Here is a 24,148-nt window from a genome sequence, read left to right as displayed (position 1 = left end):
CACAGCATTTTGGCTAATCTACATTTATTTACATATAATACACTCAGAGCATTCTGCTTTAGCTCCTTCATCTTTCTATCAGACAGCAAAAAGAGAAAGAACAAAGGACAATAGCCCTACTTCACAGAACACAGTAATACCAAAACATCCTGTCTCCACCACTTCCCACACTGTGGAATGAAAACATACACCATAATGTGATAGACAACAATCCCATGACTGCAGGCACAGGGAATTAATCTCCAACAGAACCGTGATCTGCCAGACTCATCTTTGGCAGCAGCAAAGCCCAGCGTCGTGGCCCCTGTCTTTGGACCAATGATCCATCCTTTCAGGAACTTCTGAAATGTTTTATTTTTATTTCATGTGGTTGTTTTGACGACTGTGCTATATGCTTGAAATTTTTCACTTTGCAACATAAACAATTGTGCATATCTATTAATTCATTTTAAACATTACAGGATTGTGTGTTTTATTCCATGGCGCAGGACCTGGGAGATAAGGCAAAAACATAAAACTGAACAATAGCATCACAAGAAGTTAAAAACTAGTTAAAAGCCAACATTACAAACAAACAAAACAAAAACTAGCATCAAAAGACGCTTGTAGGGGGTGCCTCTAAATCAGTGTTCCCCAAGCTTGGGCCTCCAGCTGTTTTTGGACTACAATTCCCATCATCCTTGACCACTGGTCTTGCTAGCGAGGGATGATGGGAGTTGTAGTCCAAAACAGCTGGAGGCCCGAGGTTAGGGAACACTGCTCTAAATGGTCTGGCTGAATAGAGATGTTTCCTTCCACGTATCATATATGTGCAGATGAGAACTGGATTTGGCTGAAGCAAACAAACTGCTTACTGCTGTTCACAACATGTAATACACAGAGGACTCTTTCTCCCTCGTGGATGCAATTCTTTGCTCCTGGCATGCGCTAAGGACTTTGGAGAATCAAGGAGAAGAGTAGCAAGAGATTCTTAGACCTAACCTTCCACAAAGAAAAGTCTGAATTCAACACCTTGGCCACTGATTCCACCTTGCAGATCTGGATACATAGTATGAATAATATGGGACACCAGGTTTGCACTCCATGGATTTGAGAGGCAAGGCTGACTTCTCTGCTGGGTTGAAGAAGCAGAAGAACACTGTTGCAATATAAATTATAGTCTACTAAAATACAATCACAACACAGCAATTGCTATGGTTTCTCCCCACGGTGAGTTCTTTGATGGGAAGTGAGAGTGCAGCTGTGACGGAAACACTTTCCACATTCCAAGCACTGATAGGGTGTCTCCCCTGTATGAATTATTTGATGGGAAATGAGAGTCTTACTGTGACGGAAACTCTTTCCACATTCCAAGCACTGATACGGTTTTTCTCCTGTATGAACTCTTTGATGATAAGAGAGATGACTACTGTGGCTGAAAGTCTTTCCACATTCCAAGCACTGATAGGGTTTCTCCCCTGTATGACTTCTTTGATGGGAAGTGAGATGACCATTCAGACGGAAACTCTTTCCACATTCCAAGCATTGATACGGTTTCTCTCCTGTATGAACTCTTTGATGGGAAGTGAGATGTGAACTTTGACTAAAGCTCTTTCCACATTCTTGGCACTGATAGGGTTTCTCCCCTGTATGAATTCTTTGATGAGAAGTGAGATCTGAGCTCTTTCTAAAAGCCTTCCCACATTGCATGCACTGAAAAGGTTTATCCCCTGTATGAATTCTTTGATGGGAAGAAAGACTGGTTTTGTGACTGAAGTTCTTTCCACATTCTAAGCACTGATAAGGTTTCTCCCCTGTATGATTTCTTTGATGGTAAGAGAGATGAATGCTCTGAGTGAAGTTTTTTCCACATTCCAAGCACTGATAGAGTTTCCCCCCCGTATGACTTCTTTGATGGGAAGTGAGATGACGATTCAAACGGAAACTCTCTCCACATTCCAAGCACTGATAGGGTTTCTCCCCTGTATGAATTCTTTGATGGGAAGTGAGATGTGCACTTTGACTGAAGCTCTTTCCACATTCTAAGCACTGATAGGGTTTCTCCCCTGTATGAATTCTTTGATGAGACGTGAGAGAAGTGCTCCGACTGAAGCTCTTTCCACATTCCAAGCACTCAAAAGGTTTCTCCCCACTATGAATTCTTTGATGGGATGTGAGAGAGCAGCTCTGACTGAAGGTCTTTCCACATTCCAAGCACTGATAGGGTTTCTCCCCTGTATGACTTCTTTGATGGGAAGTGAGATGAATGCTCTGAATGAAGCTTTTTCCACATTCCAAGCACTGATAGGGTTTATTCGTGATGGGATTTATTTGATGAGAAGTGGTCTGGGAGCTCTGAATAAAGTTATCTTCACAATCTGAGTATTTATATGGCTCCTCTACGGTGTGGATTCTTTCTTGGTCCCCCTTGTTATTAATTTCCATTTCATCACCCCCTGCAATGAAAAAAAACAATTGTTTTTAAATATTTGTTTGTTATTGAAAGATTATTCAATCATAAAGAAATTATGTTTCCGGCGGTGGGAAATGGCTGACTCCCACAAGATCGGACTCCAGCCGTGCTGATAATTCAGGGCAGATATGGGGGCAATTAGCCGTGGCGGCCTCCTCAGGGTAGGGGAGGACTGTCTCAAAGACCCATGGATTGTCCGAGATCACCGGCATACTCTAAGGTGCAGCCAGCAGGACACTGGGTCAAAGAGCATGGTCACGGCTGGCACTCTCCGATGTCACTCCTATAGCCAGACACATCTGTTTGGGAATTAAAATAGATTTGAAAAGGAAACAGACATGGTCTGAATGGAAAAAGCCGGGGGGGGGGGAACACCTGCTGAATGTAGTCTCTGGTGTATAAGCTCGGACTTCAAAGAGATCCTCATCATGGTGTGTGGATTGTAGAGGTGATTGGTGTGCTTTTCTTCTCCTTTCTTAAGACCAACAATTGGTTTTTCATGCTAAGCCTCATTTAAACAATTGGGACTCATGAGCAGCTTCTTTTTTTAAGACTTGAAATGTTTGTTAATGAGGAGACCAAAGGATTAAAATGGCAGTCCCCTATTACGCAGTTACGGAAAATTTGAAATCCCTCCCTGATTAAGAGAAACAGGAATTAATTGTTGGCTGACTACAATGGTTTGAGACAATATTTTGGATAATATACAGTGCAGCTGTTTGCAAAAGATTTTTTCCATTATGAACATGAGAAAAGGCTAAATGGATGTCTAGCAGGCACCCTCTAGGGCCCGGAGGGGGGACTGGGTGGCTTCCAGGAAGGCTGATCGATCGCCAAATGACTGATACTGACATGACAGGATTGCAGAGCCAGAGACAAAGAAGGTTGGAGAGATAAATTCAAGATATGGAAATATCGATGAGATGCAGGACTGAGATTTGGATATGCTTCGAGGTTCAGACTGTGGGAAGTCGTAAAATCAAAATTACAATTTGGAAGACAAACTGATCTTTTTTATTTTTATTGGATTATGATTTGATATGTTGATTGGATGTTTTTTATTGGAAAATTAATAAATGCTCTAACAAGAAAGAAATTATATGATAAGAGAAAGAAATAAGAGAAAATAATTTTTAAAGAGGGGAAAATGGTGGGAAAATGCAGTGTAATAGACTAAGTAGGTTATTATATTCTATAGGGTATAATAAGTTATTATATAGGTACTGAATAGTATTGTTACACTAATACAGTATATATAGACAGACTAAGTAGAGCCTCAGGGAGAACAACCGTTCAACTATTCATTCTTCAACATTGCTAATGAACAACTGTGAAAGAGGAATAACTGAAGGGAATTAGATGGGAATTCTTACTATGGAGTTAACTGCCTTTGTTGGCTGGTATTAGCTGAAATATTTATGGGAACCTGAGATTGAATTAATTTGGTTTGGTGCAATCATGGAATCTGCTATGTATCCATTGTCAGTTATCTCTTTAGTCAACCAAAATCAACAGAAGCAAAAACACAAATCTGGCAGAAGCTACTTCAACCTCCCTACCCACTCTGACGGATATTCACAGACAACACCGCCAATCGCCCTTCATTCCAAGTGATTTCTGGGGGCGTTAGATTTCCAGGTGGTGCAGGTAGCGCTACTGAGTTCCAGCCAAACCTTGGAGATTCATTGCAAGGAGAGAGACATGGAATTTCAAAACAGATATGATGATCCTCAGAGAGCCTTACCCTGAGAATCCAGGAGCCCACGATTCTCCTCCATGACCTCCTCATGCAGAGTTCTCTGGTCAGGATCCAGCAGCGCCAACTCCTTGTCCGTGAAATGAACAGCGACATCCTCAAAGCACACCAGACCCTAAAAGAAAAAGGGAAATGTCCTCCTCTTAGACACCATAAAGATGATCTACCACACATTGCTCTGTTGTTTTCTGCCTGTTAATTGCTGTGTTGTTTAAATGGGATTGTTTTGCTCCACATGGTATGAATGCTTATTTTAACATCTTGCTGGAATTACTTTATTATTTTAATGATGGGTCCTAATCTTTGTGTAAATGAGGGGAACTCCACATTTTTTTCTTCCAAGCATTCTGGCTGCCCCACCCCTCGGTCTCGCCCTACAAGTCTCAGGCCCCCTACCTGATCTGCTTCTATAGCCGCTGCTTCCCCTTCTCCACCATGAAAAGACACATGAGGTCTTGCTGGCATCATCCGGTCACCTGCCAGAGACAAAGGGAAATGGGAAGCCATGAATGCCTGCTTCTCTCTGAGGTTCAGGAGTGTATCTCTAATTACAGGTGGACTTTTGAAGAAGTCTACCCTACTGAGATCGTGAAGCTGAGGCTCCAATACTTTGGCCACCTCATGAGAAGAGAAGACTCCCTGGAAAAGACCCTGATGCTGGGAAAGATGGAGGACACAAGGAGAAGGGGACGACAGAGGACGAGATGGTTGGACAGTGTTCTCGAAGCTACCAGCATGAGTTTGACCAAACTGCGGGAGGCAGTGGAAGACAGGAGTGCCTGGCGTGCTCTGGTCCATGGGGTCACGAAGAGTCGGACACGACTAAACAACTAAGCAACAACACCCTACTGAGTGCCTTTTGACATTTGTACACCTTTCTGCTCCTTTGAGTTCTTGGCACCAACAGCCTCCACTGGTGGAGGGCGGGAGGGGAAGGGGAGTGTACCGCCCCATGGCAGTGGAGTGCTATTGCGGCCACTTCTGGACGTGTGCCGTACACCCCCCCCCCGTGCTGGGCGCCCTGCCCCCAGGATGTGCACCAGCCATGCCCCCGCCTGCTCTCCACCCCCTTTCCAGAGCCGGCAGCTCCTCCGCAGACAGCAGAAAAGAACTAACAGATTATGGTAGTTTATAAATCCGCACAATGTTACCAAAGAGAGAGATAACTCCCTCCTTACCTAGTGGTCTCTCCCTGGTGTCCATCCGAGTCCTCTCTGCCTCAGAGGAATCAGGACCCATTTCTGCCATCAGATTCTTTCCCGGAAAGAGCAACAGAGACTCAAATGAGAGAATGGAGAGAAGGATTATAAAAGGATTTTGCAGAGCTAAACACTTTACCAGATCTCATTCCTTGGATCCTATCCATAAAGGGATCGGACATCAGTAATGCATTTTGGGATACTCTCCCTCTGGTTTGGAGCCCCTTGGGAAAACCCAGAGGAAAATATATCTCACCTGATTCTCTGCCTGCTTCCTCTCCTCTGCCTGACTCAGGAGGAAACCTTCGGCCAGGGCCACCGCTTGTGAACTGGTCTCCGCTCCACATTCCCTCACCCAGCTCTCCATCTCAGGTGGAAGGAAAGCCAGGAACTGCTCCAAGATCACCAGGTCCAGCATCTCCGCTTTCGTGTTCCTTTCTGGCTTCAGCCACTGACAGACAAGGTGGTAGAGTCGGCTGCAAACCTCTCGAGGTCCTTCAGCCTCCTGGTAGAACTGCTTGAACTGCTGGCTCTGCACATCTGAGTGGAGGGTGTCCTCCTCACCCAGGATCTTCCCCACAGAGTTTTCCCAGAATCCCCCAGTGCTCCCATCTTCAATCGCATGGCTTCTTCCTGCTTTAGGTCCCGCCGAGTCTTGCTCATCCATCTGTGCTTTCAGGAAGCTTCCAAGAGATGAGAAGGAGTCCCTTTTTTCTTCTGCAAAGCTGTGTCTGAATTAGAGGTGCTGGCAAACCCTACAAAGCAAATGCATTGTTTTGTTATAAAATCGGCACTCTGTCAGGATCAGAAAAATGTCCCCAGACCTTTGGGTGTCTGGGGTGACTTTGGGTGACTTTTGCTAGCAGTCAAGGCTGCACTGCACTAAAGCCCAGACTCTGAACATCTTGTGGTTGTAAATTGTTTTAATAAAGACTCCAGAAAAACAACAACACACCATCAGAATTTTTCTCAATCTGGCTGGTCTAAATATAAATTTAAGCATAGCAATAGAAATAGCAATATTATTATTACTACTACTACTACTACCACTATTACTATGCTGCCCATCTGAAGGGTTGCCTTAGCAGCTTCCAATAAGAACATCAAACACAGTAAGGCATCAAACATTAAAAACTTTTCTTCATCAATAGAGCAATTATTCTCCTTGTTTAAATCTCCCCTCCTCCGAATTCATCAGTAGACCAAGACTTTATGTTGTTTCATTGGTAGCAGAAGAGGAAAAACGACTCTTACTCACACTTAATCTAAGCACAACCGCAAGGGCTCCTGAGGAGGCGTATGACTATGGAATGTGGATTCCTAATCCGTTAATTCTTCTCTATCCTGCTTCGCCTTTTTCTTTTCCACCCAATTCACGAAGCCGGAACTCACTACAGTGGCCACTAATAATGAAACGTATGTCGCAGATATCCCTGCACATTTATTACGATATTTTGTGATATACAAACGATGGGAGAGGATTTACAATCGGAGAACTATTGAATGGGAAAGGACCCTGCGGACCATATTGTCCAGTCCCCTGCGATGAAGAAATCTTCACCCAACTTGGGCACATACCCATGACCAAGTAACACCCTCCCTTTTCAAGGACGGGGGGGGGGCTTTAGCTCTGGGGGGCCTCTCCCTCCCCCCCCTTCTGTCCTCCCTTCTCTAGGAATCCAGCTTAGTTCCTTTTAACCCTTCATGAGCCGAACGCACCCAGTTCCCCCCTCTATGGAGAGCAGGAGCCCACAGAGAGAGGCTTTCTTCTGGGGAGGGTGGGACCCCCTTGGCAGCAGCTTGAACAGAGAGGAAGGGGGGAGGATGCTCCCTGCCTTGGGGGTCTCCCCCCCCTTGAGTATCCTCCCCCTGCAGCCCTGGGACCCCCAGGCGCCCCAAGGGGGAAGAGAGAGGAGACTCACTGGATCCCAGGAGGGGCCACCAGGCAGCCTTGGCGGAGGACGAAGGAGGAGGGGCTTCCGCTCTGGAGGACCTGGGACCCCCCGCCCCCACTTCCTGGCCTCTCTAGGATTCCAGCTCGCCTCCTGTTAACCCTTGGCGAGCCGAGCGCACAGAGGGCAGAGGAGGCTCTGAGGAACTGCGCATGCTCCCTGCGGGCGACCCGGGGGGGAGGCGGGGGGAGGACCCGGGACAGGTGCCATTGTCACGCCCCCCCAGTGGCTCTCCTGGACAGCTGTTTCAGCAGCGATCTCTTAAGGCAGTGGTTCTCACCCTTCCTAATGCCACGACCCTTTAATACAGTTCTTCATGTTGTGACCCCCAACCATAAAATTATTTCCGTTGATACTTCACAGCTGCGATTTTGCTACTGTTACGAATCGTAATGTAAATATCTGATATGCAGGATGCATTTTAATTATTACAAATTGAACATAATTAAAGCATAGTGATTGATCGCAAAAACAGTATGTAATTATATACTGTGAAATATTTATTTCTAGCTACAGATAGGTAGCCGTGTTGGTCTGCCATAGTCAAAATAAAAAAATTCCTTCCAGTAGCACCTTAAAGACCAACTAAGTTAGTTCTTGGGATGAGCTTTCGTGTGCATGTATCTGAAGAAGTGTGCATGCACACGAAAGCTCATACCAAGAACTAACTTTTTTATTTATTTATTTATTTATTTATTTATTTATTTCTAATTTTTTTATTTATTTCTAATTACAGATAAATGAAATTTTGTCTTGAAGCATGGTGTAGCATGGGTAACAGTCTTAATATATATAACAACAGTAAACTACATTGCTACATTTTGCAACAGTATGTGTAAAAAGCCAACATCAGTGTGTAGGTTGAGATTGCTTCTGTATCACCAGATCAGAAATTCTCAGGGCCGTCTTTGCAAGAGCACAACGAAGATCATCTTCCACAACAAGTCTACTTCTCTATTTAGACTTGATAACCAACAAGCTGGAAAACCCTGTTTCACAAAGATATGTTGTTGGAAATGGAAGAAGGCGCAACACAGTCTCAGAACAGGATATGACTGTGAACACTTGAATGTAACTGGCATTGTAGAGAAATCAGTTCTCGCTGCATCGCTGTTGATAACTTCAACAAACTCCTCTTCTGCTGTCTCAGGAACATCTTCACCTTTGACTGTGAATGGGCTTCTGGCAAGTGCAAATGGGGTGTCAGGTAGATTTGGAAAGTACAATGAAATTTCATCTGCAAGCAAGTGCAAGTTTTCTTTCACAGAAATCCTTTTGTCTGGTTCAATGTCATGTTCCTCAAAGAAAGCAGATAAGGTAAGCAACATGTAAATTTTATTTTCATCCAAATTTTTTTGCCAAAGCTGAAGTTTAATTTGGAATGATCGAATCTTTTCAGACAAATCGAGGCATGTTGCATTTGGTCCTTGCAATGATAAATTTAACTCATTCAAGATGGCAAAGATGGCAACCAAGTAAGCTATTTTCTGCAGTTCACTTTTATTGCTGAAAAGTGCTTTGAACGGCAGTCTTGCTTTCTGATTTAAAAACGTTTTGAGTTCACCAGGAAGCTCAAAAACATGTTTTAAAACTTTTACTCTCGACAACCATCTCACTTCAGTGTGAAATAGCAGAGCATTGTTCGGCACATCCAACTCATTGCACACTTGCGAAAACAGGCGACTGTTTAAAGTGCTCGCCTTTACAAAATTGACAGAACTTATGACGCTTTTCATTACTTCTTGTAACTCTTGCGGCAGCATCTTTGTTGCTAATATTTGCCGATGAATCATATAGTGAGTTCCAATTATTTTGGTGACTCATTCAGTACCAAAAGTTGAAATCCAGATCGACATCCTAGCATAGCTGGAGCACCATCTGTGCAAACACCACAAACCTTTTCCCAATACATCTTATCCTCTTTCAGAAATGAACCAGCTGTTTCAAATACATCATGTGCAGTAGTTGTCATTTCAAGAGGTTTGCAAAAAAGAAACTCATCTTTAAAGTCACCATCATTATGTCATTAATATACCGTATTTTTTGCACCATAACACTCACTTTTTTCTTCCTAGAAAGTAAGGGGAAATGTATGTGCGTGTTATGGAGCGAATGCCTGTGGGTGGCGGGGGAGGGATCTGCTGCAGTCGTGAGCAGAGGATCCATGGTTCCCCTTCCCTCCTCCGTGGTTACAAAGCATGGATCCACATGGATCCTCAGGATTTTTGCATTGGGCTACTCCAAACTCACTGTCAGATCACATGTCTGTGGCCACAGCATGAACCACAAAAATCATATATCCACTATTTCGTTTAGAATAATTTTTTTCTTGTTTTCCTCCTCTAAAAACTACGTGCGTGTTATGGTCTGGTGCGTGTTATAGAGCGAAAAATACGGTACCTCATGTAAACCAGTAACTGTGAACAGTTTGCAATGTCTGTAGATTCATCAAGCTGGATACTAAATATTGGAAGTGGATCAGATTCAATTTCCTGGATTACCTGATCAAGAATATCAGCAGACATGTCATCTATAATTCTGCGGACAGTGTCATTAGATAAGGAAATTGTACTCAATTTCATAACAAATTCATCTCCAGTCATATCTCGAACAATGTCTTTGGCTGCTGGCAACAGGAAATCCTCAGCAATGGTGTGAAGTTTCATAGCTCTGGCGATTCTAAGTGCCACCAAATATGAAGCTTCAACGGCTGCTACGTTTTGTTTGTGGTACTTGCCACCAGTGGCAAGTCTGGACCGTGGAACTGAAAAGCTGTAACATTGTGATGTCTAACGTGTTTTTCATTCCAGGTCGAGAAGCCCAGCTGATGCAACATGACTGTTATGTTTATGTCAACAAACATCCAGAAGAATGAAAGTGACATTATAAATGGCTTGTTCTTACTATGTTGTAATGTATGGGTCTTCCAGATTGCTGATGTCTGACATGAAGATAGTCAGGTGTACCAGTGCTCAAGACAAAGGAAAAGGGGGAGGCAATATGGGCAATACTGAGTCTACTGCTGTTGCTGAAAGTGAGGTGAGTCCCATTGATACAGTGAAGGATGTGCACCTGATGTGCAGATCTGAGACAGCTACCACCAGGTATGCTCAGGAGTTTGCTAACACAGCTGTTGCAGATTTAGCTGTGGCTAGTGGCTCGACACAGGTCTTAGAACCAGAAGTATTGAAAGGGGTACAGGGTTTGTCCTCAAAGGGTGGGAAACCACACCCAAGGACTGTAAGGGTGAGCACTGATTCCTCAGAGAGGAACAAGGCTAGGCTTTGAGTCCCAACAAAGCCAGATGTGAAACTTTTTGATAGTCAGGAGAGCTATGACACCAAGACTAGTCAGAAGTGCAAGATGGTAAGGCCCAAGGCTTATCCAGTAGCAGGTAGCTCCAAGGGTGGAACGGGGGATACAGGTGTTACCGTAAAATCTGGGTGCGAGGCTGCTCTGCTACCCAGCTCGTCGGACTAAGTCCACGGGTCCCTGCGGAGGAAAATGAGCTCAGCCGGAGACAGGAGCAAGCTGCAGAAGATCCAAGTTTATTGCGCAACAGGTTCAAGGCGAGATTGAACAGCGAGAAAGGGGTGACATGAACTTTTGAAACTTCCCTCCATGTCCCAGGATACAGTGCAAAATACATCATAGTTACATCATGAATACATTAAGGAGAGGTTGGGTTACACAGATTACATCACGAATACATTAGGAAGAGGTTGGGTTACACCGGATTAACATATGGAGGAGGGAAGGGGAATATGCAGAGCTGGAGATATGTGCAGATAAGCACATCCTGAGTGATGAGAAGACAATGGTCCATGTATGCATAGCCTGCCATCTGGCATTGCCCGGAGGAAAGGCTTGGCAGAGTGATTTGATAGGATTACACTCTTCCTGAGAGTACGTGACACTTCGCTTGAGGGATTATGGAAGACAGGGGAGGTGTCATGGAGTCCTAGAGAAACTGAGCCGATTGGCACCAGAAGCAAGAAAATCGGAGTTGTGGTTGATTTTATGTGAATTTCTAAATATTTTAGTCTATTTTATATTGATAATTGAGATCGGAAACAATATAGATACATTGTAGCGAGATTTGACACTTTTATGGGTTCACAAGTTTCGATTCCATTGTTCTCCCAGCGGGGAGCCGTCAGCAGCTTGTCAAGAGGTTAAATGAGGCGTGCAGGAGCTCGCTGAGCTAGCTCTGCAAAGACAAATGCATGGTTCTGATTGGGTAGAACGCACCCATTCAAGAGATACAAAATGTCTGTATACACGGTCTACTAATGGAAACAATACAGCGGGTATAGCGAAAGGGAGACATAAGGCAGTTTGGGCTTATTTTCGCCCGGTCTATTTATTCTAGCGAATGGACGTAGGGAAAGGAGAAAGACACTTTTATTTATGGGGTTCAGAGTTAAGTGTGGTGCTTGTGTAACAGTGTGGGGGCTGAGGGGTCCATATGGGGCTGGGTGCCGTAGAAGTCATCACCTCAGACCCTCTGGTGACCGGCGGAAGGGGTGAAGAAGACATGCCCCCCCGTTCCGTATCACAGGGGTATACTGTGTGTATGACATCTGTATGTTTGTTGCAGTTACACTGATGACTACAACACGGTTCATGAATTAGGGGAGGATGTTGGGGATTCCTGCTCTGTGTCTGCAGTCATGGGATTGTTGTCTATCACATGACAGCGTATGTTTTCATTCCACAGTGTGGGAAGTGGCAGAGACAGGATGTTTTGGTATTACTGTATTCTGTGAAGTGGGACTATTGTCCCTTGTTCTTTGTCTTTGCTGTCTGATGAGAAAGAAGAAGGAGCTAAAGCAGAACGCTTTGAGTGTATTATATGTAAATAAATGTAGATTAGCCAAAATGCTGTGCTACTGAGGTCTGTTATGCAAACTGCGAAGACTCTGTGGATCCCTGATGTCTCCAAGGCATCAGTCGCTGTGATATTCGGGTTGGAGAAAGCTTTTGAAGCTCCCAAACGATCGACCAGGAGGGAGAGAACATGCCAGTCGGGCATGTGTCTCTGCCAGGGTCCTACATTAGAGTAGGATGCTCCTAACATTCATAAGGGATTTTATTTAGTTTAAGCTTGAATTTTGCTATAAGAAGCTGATGATCTGAGCCACAGTCAGCTCCAGGTCTTGTTTTTGCTGACTTTGGCTGCAGAGAATATAATCAATCTGATTTCAATGCTGCCCACCTGGTGATGTCCATGTGCAGAGTCGTCTCTTTTGTTGTTGGAAAAGAGTGTCTGTGATGACCAGCTTGTTCTCTTGACAGAACTCTATTAGCCTTTGCCCTGCTTCATTTTGAACTCCAAGGCCAAACTTGCCAGTTGTTCCTTTTATCTCTTGACTCCCTACTTTTATAGTTAATGTATTTTCCAAGGTAACATTCAGGTGGTTACACAGTTATGAACATTGTATTTTTATTACACAATCATATAGTATACATTCTTATAGGACTTCAACAATGTTATACCATTGGAGAAGTGAATTATGGTGCCTTTATTTAACAATGTCACTGAAACCTCATCCGTAACCCCTTTCATTCCATTTATATTAGACTTATATAGTGCCACCCCCTTCTCCCCCCTCTCTCTCAGGCACTGCAAATGTGTCTGTCCGTGTGTGAGAGAAAAAAGTGGGGTGGAAGAAGGCCCCAGGGCAGCTCGATTCGGGGGCGGCTCATGGGCCACTTCCGGCTCATGGGCCTTAGCTTGCCAACCTCTGGAGTAATGCATTTTGCATTACTTTCTATGGGAAAGCACACCTTGGTTTTAGAACGCTTTGGTTTTGGAACAGACTTATGGAACAGATTAAATTTGGGATCCAAGGTACTACTCTTCTAACCAATAACAACAACCACAACAACAATAAACAGTTTACATTTATACCCTAATTAAAGTAACCATCAACACCATCTAAAAACATTTAACCAACAGAAACCTGACAAAATCAAAACAGAGGAACCAAAATTAGAACCGTGTAAAACATTTCAGCCAGTTGCCCCAATCAAAGAGCTGTTCCAGCAATGTCCGTCTAGCCTCCCAGGAGTCCTTTAATTGTTTGGGGTGAGTGTGGGCTCAGCCCTCAAAGTCAGGTGGAAATTGGTCTTGCAACAGGAAGCGGTATTCGTTCCAGCACTCAGGGCAGCAGCAATGTTCTCCCATGTCAGGGTTCACACGAAAGGGGAACAAACCCAGAATAAAACATAATATTGTTTTTGATATGAATGACAGAAGCACAATAACACTGCTGCAATACAAATTAAAATCTCCGAAAATAAAATTACTACACAGCAATTGCTATTGTTTGTCTTCACTGTGAGTTCTTTGATGGGAAGTGAGAGATGTGTTGTGACGGAAGCTCCTTCCACATTCCAAGCACTGATAGGGTTTTGCCCCTGTATGAATTCTTTGATGGGAAGTGAGAGATGTGTTGTGACTGAAGCTCCTTCCACATTCCAGGCACTGATAGGGTTTCTCTCCTGTATGAATTCTTTGATGGGAAGTGAGACTACTCTTCTGATTGAAGCTCTTTCCACATTCCAAGCACTGATAGGGTTTCTCCCCTGTATGAATTCTTTGATGGGATGTGAGAGAGGCACTGTGACTGAAGCTTCTTCCACATTCCAGGCACTGATAGGGTTTCTCCCCTGTGTGAATTCTTTGATGAGAAGTGAGAGATACGTTGTGACTGAAGTTCTTTCCACATTCCAAGCACTGATAGGGTTTCTCACATTTATGAATTCTTTGATGAGAAGTGAGACTGCTCTTCTGATTGAAGGTCTTTCCGCATTCCAAGCACTGATACGGTTTCTCCCCTGTATGAATTCGTTGATGGGAAGTGAGATGGCTACTGTGTCTGAAGTTTTTTCCACATTCCAAGCACTGATAGGGTTTCTCCCCTGTATGAATTCTTTGATGGGAAGTGAGATCTGAGCTCTTTCTGAAAGTCTTCCCACACTGCAAGCACTGAAAAGGTTTCTCCCCTGTATGAATTCTTTGATGGGAAGAAAGACTGGCTTTGTGACTGAAGCTCTTTCCACATTCTAAGCACTGATAGGGTTTATTCCCAATTTGATTTCTTTGTGGAGGAGTGATCTGGGAGCTCTCACTAAAGTTATTTTCACACTCCGAGTATTTATATGGCTTCTCTATGGTGTGGATTCCTTCTTGGTCCCCCTTGTTATTAATTTCCAATTCATCACCAACTGCAATTAAAAAAAACTAATTATTTTTTAAATCTTAATATTTTATTCAAATGAGTTTTGATTCATAAAGAAATAATATGATAAGAGAAAGGAATAAAAAGAGAAAAGAGTTATACTAATACAATCATACCTCGGGTTAAAGTAGCTTCAGGTTGAGCGTTTTCAGGTTGTGTTCCTGGAACGGGTTACTTCCAGGTTCTGCCACTCGCGCATGCGCAGACGCTCAAAATGAAGTCACGCACATGTGCATAAGCAGCAAATCGCGACCTGCGCAGACACGGGTTGCGTTCTGTTCAGGATGCGAACGGGGCTCCGAACGGATCCCGTTCGCATCCAGAGGTACCACTGTATATATAGAGAGAGATAAACTAATTAGAGCCTCAGGAAGAACAACCCTTCACAACTGTTCATTATTGAACAGTGCTAATGAACTGTTGTGAAAGAGGAAGAACTGAAGGGAATTAGATGGGAATTCTTACTATGGAGTTAACTGCCTTTGTTGGCTGGTATTAGCTGACATTATTATGAGAACCTGAGATTGAATTAATTTTGTTTGGTGCAATAATGGAATCTGCTCTGTATCCATTGTCAGTTATCTCTTTAGTCAACCAAAATCAACAGAAGCAAAAACACAAATCTGGCAGAAGCTACTTCAACCTCCCTACCCACTCTGATGGATATTCACAGACAACACCGCCATTCCAAGTGATTTCTGGGGGCGTTAGATTTCCAGGTGGTGCAGGTAGCGCTACTGAGTTCCAGCCAAACCTTGGAGATTCATTGCAAGGAGAGAGACATGGAATTTCAAAACAGATATGATGATCCTCAGAGAGCCTTACCCAGAGAATCCAGGAGCCCACGATTCTCCTCCATGACCTCCTCATGCAGAGCTCTCTGGTCAGGATCCAGCAGCGCCAACTCCTTGTCCGTGAAATGAACAGCGACATCCTCAAAGCACACCAGACCCTAAAAGAAAAAGGGAAATGTCCTTCTCTTAGACACCATAAAGATGATCTATGACACATTGCTCTGTTGTTTTCTACCTGTTAATTGTTGTGTTGTTTTAATGGAACTGTTTTGCTCCACATGGTATGAATGCTTATTTTAACATCTCACTGGAATTACTTTATTATTTTAATGATGAGTTTTTGTGTAAATGGGTGGAATGCCACATTTTGTTCTTCCAAGAATTCTGGCTCCTTCACCCCTCAACCTCTCTCCTTATCTAATACAGTGGTGCCTCGCAAGACGAAATTAATTCGTTCCGCAAGTTTTTTCTTCTTGCGAGTTTTTCGTCTTGCGATGCACGGTTTCCCATAGGAATGCATTGAAAATCAATTAATGCGTTCCTATGGAAACCGCCTTCAGACCAGGTCCGGGGACAGTCTGTCCCCCGACCTCTTCTGAAGGCTGGGGGGGGGGGGACAAGGGCTTTTCTTCCCACCCCCAGCATTTTAAAAAACCCCGGGACAGCGGAGGACTTCTCCGCTGTCCGGGGCGATGTAAAAGCCCCTGGGAAGGCAGGCAGGGGGGACAAAGACTTTTGCCCCCCGCCCGCATTCAGAAGAGGTCCTGGACCTCTTCTGAAGGCGGGCGGGGGGGCGAAAGTCTTTGCCCCCCCCCGCCTGCCTTCCAAAGCCGTCCGGGACAGCGGAGAAACGCGCTGCCTTTCTCCACTCTCCCGGGAAGGCAGGCAGGGGGGAGCAAAGACTTTCGCCCCCCCGTCCGCCTTCAGAAGAGGTCCAGGACCTCTTCTGAAGGCGGGCGGGGGGGGCGAAAGTCTTCGCTCCCCCCCGCCTGCCTTCAAAAGCCGTCCGCGATAGCGGGAAGCGCTTCCCTGCTATCCCAGACTGCTTTTAAAATGCTGGCGGTGGGGAGCAAAGCCTTTCGGCCCCCGCCGGCCTTCCTGGACCTCTTCTGAAGGCCGGAGGGGGGGAAAGGCTTTGCTCCCCACCACCAGCATTTAAAAGAGGTCCCCGGAGATTTCCCTATGGGCTTTCGTCTTGCGGGTTTTCCGTCTTGCGAGGCATTCGTCTTGCGAGGTACCACTGTATATGAGAAAGTCAAAGTACATAAAGGCTTCCTAGGGCATATAGTCAGAAAGTCAAAATCTAAAATATAAAAGACCTAGAACCGAAAACTCCTTGGTGGGCATCGTCGGCAGAAATTGTCGCAGTGAAAAAATTAAATATGAAAGAAAATTGGGCTACTTATAAAACTGTATTAAAGGAAGAAAATGGAGAATTGGAATTAAAGGATTATACAGAAATTAAAGCTCATATTAGTGATTGGTTCCAATATATTCAAATTAAGTATAGATTAGCGAAAGACAAGAAGATAGGATTTGAAAAAGAAATATAAAAATTTGATAGATACTTAATACAAGGGGGAAAAAATCTAAATTATATAATCTGATCTTAGAGTGGGAAACAAAGGATGAACTGGTTAAAGCATCCATGATTAAATGGGCGCAAGATATTGGGGAAAATATTATGCTCGAACAATGGGAAAAATTGTGCAAAGAAGATATGAAATTCACTATGTGTTATATATTGAAAGAAAATTACCTTAAAATACAACATAGATGGTATTTAACACCTGAAAGAATAGCAAAAATGAATAAAAATTGTAACGATGTCTGCTGGCGATGCAACACTGGAAAAGGTACTATGATACATATATGGTGGAATTGTTTAAACATCAAACAATTTTGGGAAACAATATACAATGAAATGAAAAAAAATGTTCAGATATTCATTTAGGAAATTATCAGAAGGTTTTCTATTGGGAATAGTACCAGGAAGTCTAAAGGAAGAAGACAAGACATTATATTTATACGCAACAGCAGCCGCAAGGCTATTGATTGCGAAAAATTGGAAAAGTGGTATTATACCGACAGAGTGGCTTGCCAAATTATTGGAGTATTACAATATATCCAAAACAATGGGAGAAATTGGAAGGATCTCAAAAGAGAAGATAGACAAGGACTGGAAAGTGTTTAAAGGATACTTGCAAAACAATATTGAAAAATCAGAACTATTAGAATAAACAAGTTCCGTTATAAATACTGAAATAATAAGATGGATAACAATGTGTAACAGAAAAAGAAGCAGAAAATTGGTTTAAAAGTGTGTGAAAGAAGGTAATAGAAGTGGAAAGAAATTGCAGTTGATTAGATTGGAAGTTCAACACAAGAGGGGGGTGAGGAGTAAGAGATGGTGGGGAAAAGAAGTATCTGTGGGATTGAGTGTGGGGATGTATGAATATTTTTAAGGACTGTATGAATATTTTTAAGGATTGTATGAAATGTATGTTTGTATATTCACATAACATGTGTGTAATAATGCTGAATTATTTTAACAATAAAAAGTTATTTATTTATTTAAAAACCTCTCTCCCTACAAGTTTCCTGCCCCCTACCTGATCTACTTCCATAGCTGCTGCTTCCCCTTCAGTACCATGAAAAGTTGGATGAGGAGGTCTTGCGGGTATCATCCTGTCACCTGCCAGAGACAAAGGGAAGTGGGAAGCCATGAATGCCTACTTTTCTCCTACGTTCAGGAGTGCATCTCTAACTACAGATGGACCTGTGAAGAAGTCTACCCTACTGAGTGCCTTTTGACATTCATACACCTCTCATCTGTTAGTTGCGTAAAAATACATCTCTCCTCCTCTGGGCTCTTGGCCCCAACAGCCTCCCCACAAAAGAGGAAAAGAACCCACAGATTAATTTCCGAATCTGCAGGATGTGACCAAGGAGAGAAATAACTCCCTCCTTACCTAGTGGTCTCTCCCTGGCGTCCATCGGAGTCCTCTCTGCCTCAGAGGAATCAGGACCCATTTCTGTCGACAGATCTTTAACCTGAAAGAGCAACAAAGATTCAAAACAAAATGGGAAGGGGGATTAGAAAACAATGGCAGAGGCAAACACTTTAAGGCAGGTATAGGCAAACTCCGGCCCTCCAGATGTTTGGGACTACAATTCCCATCATCCCTAGCTAACAGGACCAGTGGTCAGGGATGATGGGAATTGTAGTCCCAAACATCTGGAGGGCCGGAGTTTGCCTATGCCTGGTTAAACCACAGAGCCTAGGACTTGCCGATCAGAAGGTCGGCGGTTCAAATCCCCCCGACGGGGTGAGCTCCCGTTGCTCGGTCCCAGCTCCTGCCAACCTAGCAGTTCAAAAGCACTGCAAAAGTAGATAAATAGGTACTGCCCCGGTGGGAAGGTAAATGAGGTTTCCATGCGCTGCTCTGGTTCACCAGAAGCGGCTTAGTCATGCTGGCTACATGACCCGGAAGCTGTACGCCGGCTCCCTCGGCCAATAAAGTGAGATGAGCGCCGCAACCCCAGAGTTGGACACGACTGGACCTAATGGTCAGGGGTCCCTTTACCTTTACTTATCCTAGCCATAAACAGTGGGACATTAGTACCGCATTTTGAGATACTCTATCTCTTGTTCAGAGCCCTTGGGAGTTTCCAGAGGAAGGTCACACTCACCTGCTGCTCTGCCTGCTTCCTCTCCTCTGCCTGACTCAAGAGGAAACCTTCGGCCAGGGCCACTGCCTGGGAACTGGTCTCTGCTCCACATTCCCTCACCCAGCTCTCCATCTCTGGGGGAAGGACAGCCAGGAACTGCTCCAAGATCACCAGGTCCAGCATTTTAACTTTTGTGTGCCTTTCTGGCTTCAGCCACTGACAGACAAGGTGGTAGAACCGGCTGCAAACTTCTCGGGGTCCTTCAGCCTCTTGGTAGCAGAACTGCCTGAGCTGCTGGCAATGCACATCTGAGTGGAGGGTGTCCTCCTCACTCAGGATCTTCCCCCCTGAGTTTTCCCAGAATCCCCTACTGCTCCCATCTTCAATGGCATGGCCTCTTCTTGCTTTAGGTCCAGCCAAGTCTTGCTCATCCATCTTTCCTCTCAGGAAGCTTCCAAGAGATTAGAAGGAGTCCCTTTTTTCTTCTGCAAAGTTCTGCTTGTCCAAATTAGAGGTGCTGGCAAACCCTACAAAGCAAATGCATTGTTTTGTTATAAAATTGGCACTCTGTCAGGATCAGAGAAAATGTCCTTTCAGTAAATGTGGGTGAGTTTTGCTAGGAATCAAGGCTGGATTCCACTAAAGCTGAGTCTGAACTTATAAATGTGGTTGTAATGAAGTCATAGGAATAAGAGGAATAATAACAACAACAACAACAATCAGACCAGCTACAAAATCAAGCCTCAAGCATGCAGAAAGATAAAACCTTGAAATACACACAGAGCCTTCAGAAAGGGGGTGGGGAAATTTAAAGTCTCTCCACACACACCCCCGACAGCTTGAGATTTTGGTACAACTGAGCACACACACATTGCAGCATCATGAGGAAAAACTAAAGACTACAGAAAACACACACACCATCAGCATTGTTCTCGAAGCTACCAGCATGAGTTTGACCAAACTGTGGGAGGCAGTGGAAGACAGGAGTGCCTGGCGTGCTCTGGTCCAGGGGGTCACGAAGAGGCGGACACGACTAAACAACAATTATTCTTACTACTACTACTACTATGCTGCCCATCTGACTGGGTTGCCCCAGCTACTCTGAGCAGCTTCCAACAAAATGAACATCAATGACAGCAAGGCATCAAACATTAAAATTGTTTCTCCATCAACAGAGCAATTACACTCCTAGCTTTGAATATCATCCCCCAAGTTCATCAACAGACCAACACTATGCCTTGTTTCATTTACTTGAAAGAGAAGTTGTTGAATTACAACTTATTACTAAACTTAAAACTATGGAGAGACCTGGTCTGAATAGAGACATTGGATTCTTATCCTATTACACATGTTAAGCTATTTTTGGACATCTCACCCCTTGCTTTTTCCTGTAAGACCAATTGCAATCATTAACAGTCGTCAACAGGTTTACCACACCTATCAGCCAATCACCCATTCCCACCACCCTTCTGAGAAATACCTCTCCCCACCCTCTCACTATATATAAGCATCTGGCGACTTCTGTTTCAGTCTATCTGAAGAAGTGTGCATGCACACAAAAACTCATACCAATAACAAACTTAGTTGATCTGTAAGGTGCTACTGGAAGGAATTTTTAAAAATGTTGTCTCGACTATGGCAGACCAACACGGCTTCCTACCTGTTGTTTCATTGGTAGCAGAAGAGGAAAAATCTAAGCACAACCACAAGGGTTCCTGACTAGGCGTTTGACTATGGGATGTGGACTACTAATCTATTAATTCCTCTCTATCCCATTTCCCCTTTTTCTGTTTAAGCCAATTCAGGAACAAACTGAGGCCAGGGGGTCGGATCAGACCCAATCGCCTTCTATATCCAGCCTGTGGACGGTCCAGGAATCAGCGCATTTTTACATGAGTAGAATGTGTCCTTTTATTTAAACTGCATCTCTGGGTTATTTGTGGGGCATAGAATTCGTTCATTTTTCCCCTCCAAAATATAGTCTGGCCCCCCACAAGGTCTGAGGGACAGTGGACCGGCCCCCTGCTGAAAAGGTTTGCTGACCCCTGCTCCAAAGAATCATGGGAATCATAGTTTGTTGAGAGTGCAGGGAAAGCTTCCTGATTTGGGGTTTTTTGCCCCCCCCCTCATGCACCTTCATCCTACAGCCCTGGGACCCCCCTTCTCTCCAAGGCACCTCAAGAGGGAAGAGAGGGGAGACTGCAGATCCCAGAAGGGGCACATAGGCAGCTATGGGCAAAGGAGAGAGAGGAAAGCAACCCCTCCCCTTCAAGGGGGGCCTTTTGCTCTGGGGGACCCCGCCCCCCTTCTGTCCCACAGAAAGAGGCTTTCTTCTGGGGAGGGTGGGACCCCCTTGGCAGGCAGAGAGGAGCAGCAGCTGGAACAGAGAGGAAGGGGGGAGGATGCTCCCTGCCTTGGGGGTCTCCCTCCCCTTGAGTATCCTCCCCCTGCAGCCCTGGGACCCCCAGGCGCCCCAAGGGGGAAGAGAGAGGAGACTCACTGGATCCCAGGAGGGGCCACCAGGCAGCCTTGGCGGAGGACGGAGGAGGAGGGGCTTCCGCTCTGGAGGACCGGGGACCCCCGCCCCCACTTCCTGGCCTCTCTAGGATTCCAGCTCGGCTCTTGTTAACCCTTGGCGAGCCGAGCGCACAGAGGGCAGAGGAGGCTCTGAGGAGCTGCGCATGCTCCATGCGGGCGACCCATAGTCTTCTCTCGCGGACGCCTCAGAGAAGGAAGCGGGGAAAGGGGGGAGGCGGAGGGAGGGCGGGGCAAGGACCCGTGACGAAACAGCCCTGGCCCCGCCCCTCCGCCGGGAAGGCGGCGGCGGCTGCTCTGAGGGAAGCGGCTTTTCCCGCCTTTTCCCAACTTCCCGCCTTTCGAAACCTGACCTTCCCCTCAGTTTTAGGCGCCAAGGAGGCCGGTTCCTGGCAGACCAGGCGGCAGTTTCCCTGGGCTCCCTCGTTTATCGGGGGATTTCTTTTCATTCTGCGTAATTTCTGTTTACATCTCTTGCTTTTGGAGCTTATATCTGCTTCTTCAGAAAGGCATTTTGCTTTATTAATAAGACCCTTTCACCACTGCTTTGCCCGCATGCCATTAAGCATTTAAATCGATTTATTCAAATGGATTCCAAAATAGTCCTTTATAGTGCCACCCTCTTCCTTCTCTCTCTCCTCCTCCGCTGCCACTGAGGAGAAATAAAGAGGCTCCTCCCCCTCAGGCGTTGGACTTGTGTCTGTCCCTGTGGAAGTGTAGCCTTAGAAGTCATCCTTCAGTTGGTTATTGCAAGGAGTTGGGCCGCTTCCTTTGGCTTCATTAAGTGAAATTAGTAGGAAGGCCCCACATGGTTTTATGAGCCTCCTTGCCTCCTCAAACACACCACCAGGTAATCAAACTGGCAGGGCTCACAACGCTTGGTTGACTGGGTACCCCTTCATAGGCGCCGACTCCATGGGGCCTGAGGGGGCCCGAGCCCCCTCAAAAATTTGTTTGGGGGGCTCCACCCCCCAATAATCTCGGGCGCCCCTCCAGCAGAGCGCCATCGCTGCCCCTCCCCCAGCCCAAAATGCACAGGGTCGAGCTGCCTGCATGCCTCCTGCCCTCCCTCCCGAGCAAAAGCTCCACCCAATTTCCTTCGGAGCTGATTAATAGGCGCAGCACGCTCTCCCCTATTCGCTCACGAGGAGGCGGCACCACTTTATTTGCATATTCATGAGCTTATTTATTATTCATGAGCTTTCCTGCCCCCCCCCCAATATTTTTTATAAGTCCGCGTCCCTGTACCCCTTTATATATGCATGCACTGCTGTTGTTGCTTTTTTGTTGTTTTTCTTTTTTGGGGTGTTTGGGATAGAGAAGGGAGAAAGAGAGGGGTTGATTAGGATTTGGGTAACTTGTACAGGGGGCTATTTAGGGTTTTCCTTGTTGCTTGGCAACTTCCTAGTGGTTTATTGAGCTCTAGCTATCCGGTTACCTCTCGTTCCTTTCCTTACTTCCTATTCCAAATCTTGGGGTTCCTTTCCACTCTGCCAAATCCTGCCCAATTCCTCATGGGCTATCCCTCCTGGCAACCTCCTACCTATTGTCACAATCTGAGGAAAAGGGGCCCTACTGAACGCCGGATAGAGTTTTGAACCAAAAATCCCTCTTGCTTTTGGAAGCGGGCTCACGCACGATACACGTGTTACGTGGCACCGACCAGTGCGGCTGGGATTGAGACAGAAAGCCAGACCCCTTCCTGCCCCCTTGCCGGGCGCTAGGGAAGTTCGGAAAGAGAGCTCCAACCCCTTGCTTTCAACTGAGATGCCCGTTGCGGAGAGTCGGCTGTCTTTCGAGTCTGCTCTCTCCGTCTTACTTTCGGGCTCCCAATTGGTGCGGCTGGCTGGAGATTTTCAAGAGAAAGAGATAGAGCTCAGAACCCCCCTTTCGGGTTGAGCGGCGGTCCACGGTCTCTCTCACTAACCGGACCAAGAGAAAGGTAAGAAGGAGCGATAGAGAGGAGGGCAGAGAATTCAGTTGGCAGGAGATTTCCACCCCCTTCCCACCAGTGCACTGGATTTTTCCTTTTCCTTATACTCACGCGTCTTCTATGATGATCCCGGGATCGATGAATAAGCCGGCTGGATCCCTCTTTGCTCCCCGGCTGAACTCCTGGGGCTTTCGATTACCGCCCGGAAGATGGCCGGGGGTCCAAAGGATCTTCCCAGGTAAAATGGCCCGGTGCCGGCTGAAGATTTCAGGGGCCCTGGTCAGCAACACAGGAGAAACGCAAAGCCCCACGTTCGGGCGCCATCTGTTACGGTAAAATCTGGGTGCGAGGCTGCTTTGCCACCCAGCTCGTCGGACTAAGTCCACAGGTCCCTGCGGAGGAAAATGAGCTCAGCTGGAGACAGGAGCAAGCTACAGAAGATCCAAGTTTATTGCGCAACAGGTTCAAGGCGAGATTGAACAGTGAGAAAGGAGTGACATGAATTTTTGAAACTTCCCTCCATGCCCCAGAATACAGTGCAAAACACATCCCAGTTACATCATGAATACATTAAGAAGAGGTTGGCTTACACAGGATTAACATATGGA

The 24,148-nt window shown here is 45.5% G+C and overlaps 1 protein-coding gene across 7 annotated transcripts; it reads right to left on the bottom strand.

The window, feature by feature from the left end:
• Positions 1 to 7: 7 nt before the first annotated feature.
• On the bottom strand, positions 8 to 22,260 carry LOC309525774 (uncharacterized protein). 7 transcript variants are annotated; one of them, XM_082211307.1, is made up of 6 exons: positions 21,573 to 22,260; positions 19,094 to 19,599; positions 5,387 to 5,486; positions 4,605 to 4,684; positions 4,197 to 4,323; positions 8 to 2,435 (listed from the first exon to the last, which is right to left on the bottom strand). In XM_082211307.1, exons 2-6 carry the CDS (start codon positions 19,505 to 19,507, stop codon positions 1,192 to 1,194), a joined length of 1,965 nt encoding a protein of 654 aa, XP_082067433.1. In that variant the 5' UTR covers positions 19,508 to 19,599; positions 21,573 to 22,260; the 3' UTR covers positions 8 to 1,191. The 7 variants fall into 7 exon arrangements, with proteins under 7 accessions (XP_082067433.1, XP_082067437.1, XP_082067434.1 ...); XM_082211311.1 differs by having other exon boundaries at positions 5,387 to 5,462; positions 19,088 to 19,599; positions 21,573 to 22,254; XM_082211308.1 differs by lacking the exon at positions 21,573 to 22,260 and adding an exon at positions 20,733 to 21,347.
• Positions 22,261 to 24,148: the final 1,888 nt, after the last annotated feature.

This window comes from Podarcis vaucheri (genome assembly GCF_965113315.1).
Source record: "Podarcis vaucheri genome assembly, chromosome: 2".
NCBI lineage: Eukaryota > Metazoa > Chordata > Lepidosauria > Squamata > Lacertidae > Podarcis > Podarcis vaucheri.
Note: the sequence above shows the minus strand (reverse complement) of the source record. Positions and strands in the feature narration are given on the sequence as shown.

Coding starts and splice junctions, on each gene's coding strand:
- LOC309525774 (XM_082211307.1), bottom strand. CDS start 19,507: ATGGATGAGCAAGACTTGGCTGGACCTAAAGCAAGAAGAGGCCATGCC. Junction 5,487..19,093: donor GGAAGCAGGCAGAGCAGCAG/GTGAGTGTGACC, acceptor CTCTCATTTGAG/TCTCTGTTGCTCTTTCCGGG. Junction 4,324..4,604: donor CGGCTATAGAAGCAGATCAG/GTAGGGGGCCTG, acceptor TTTTTCTTTTAG/GGTCTGGTGTGCTTTGAGGA.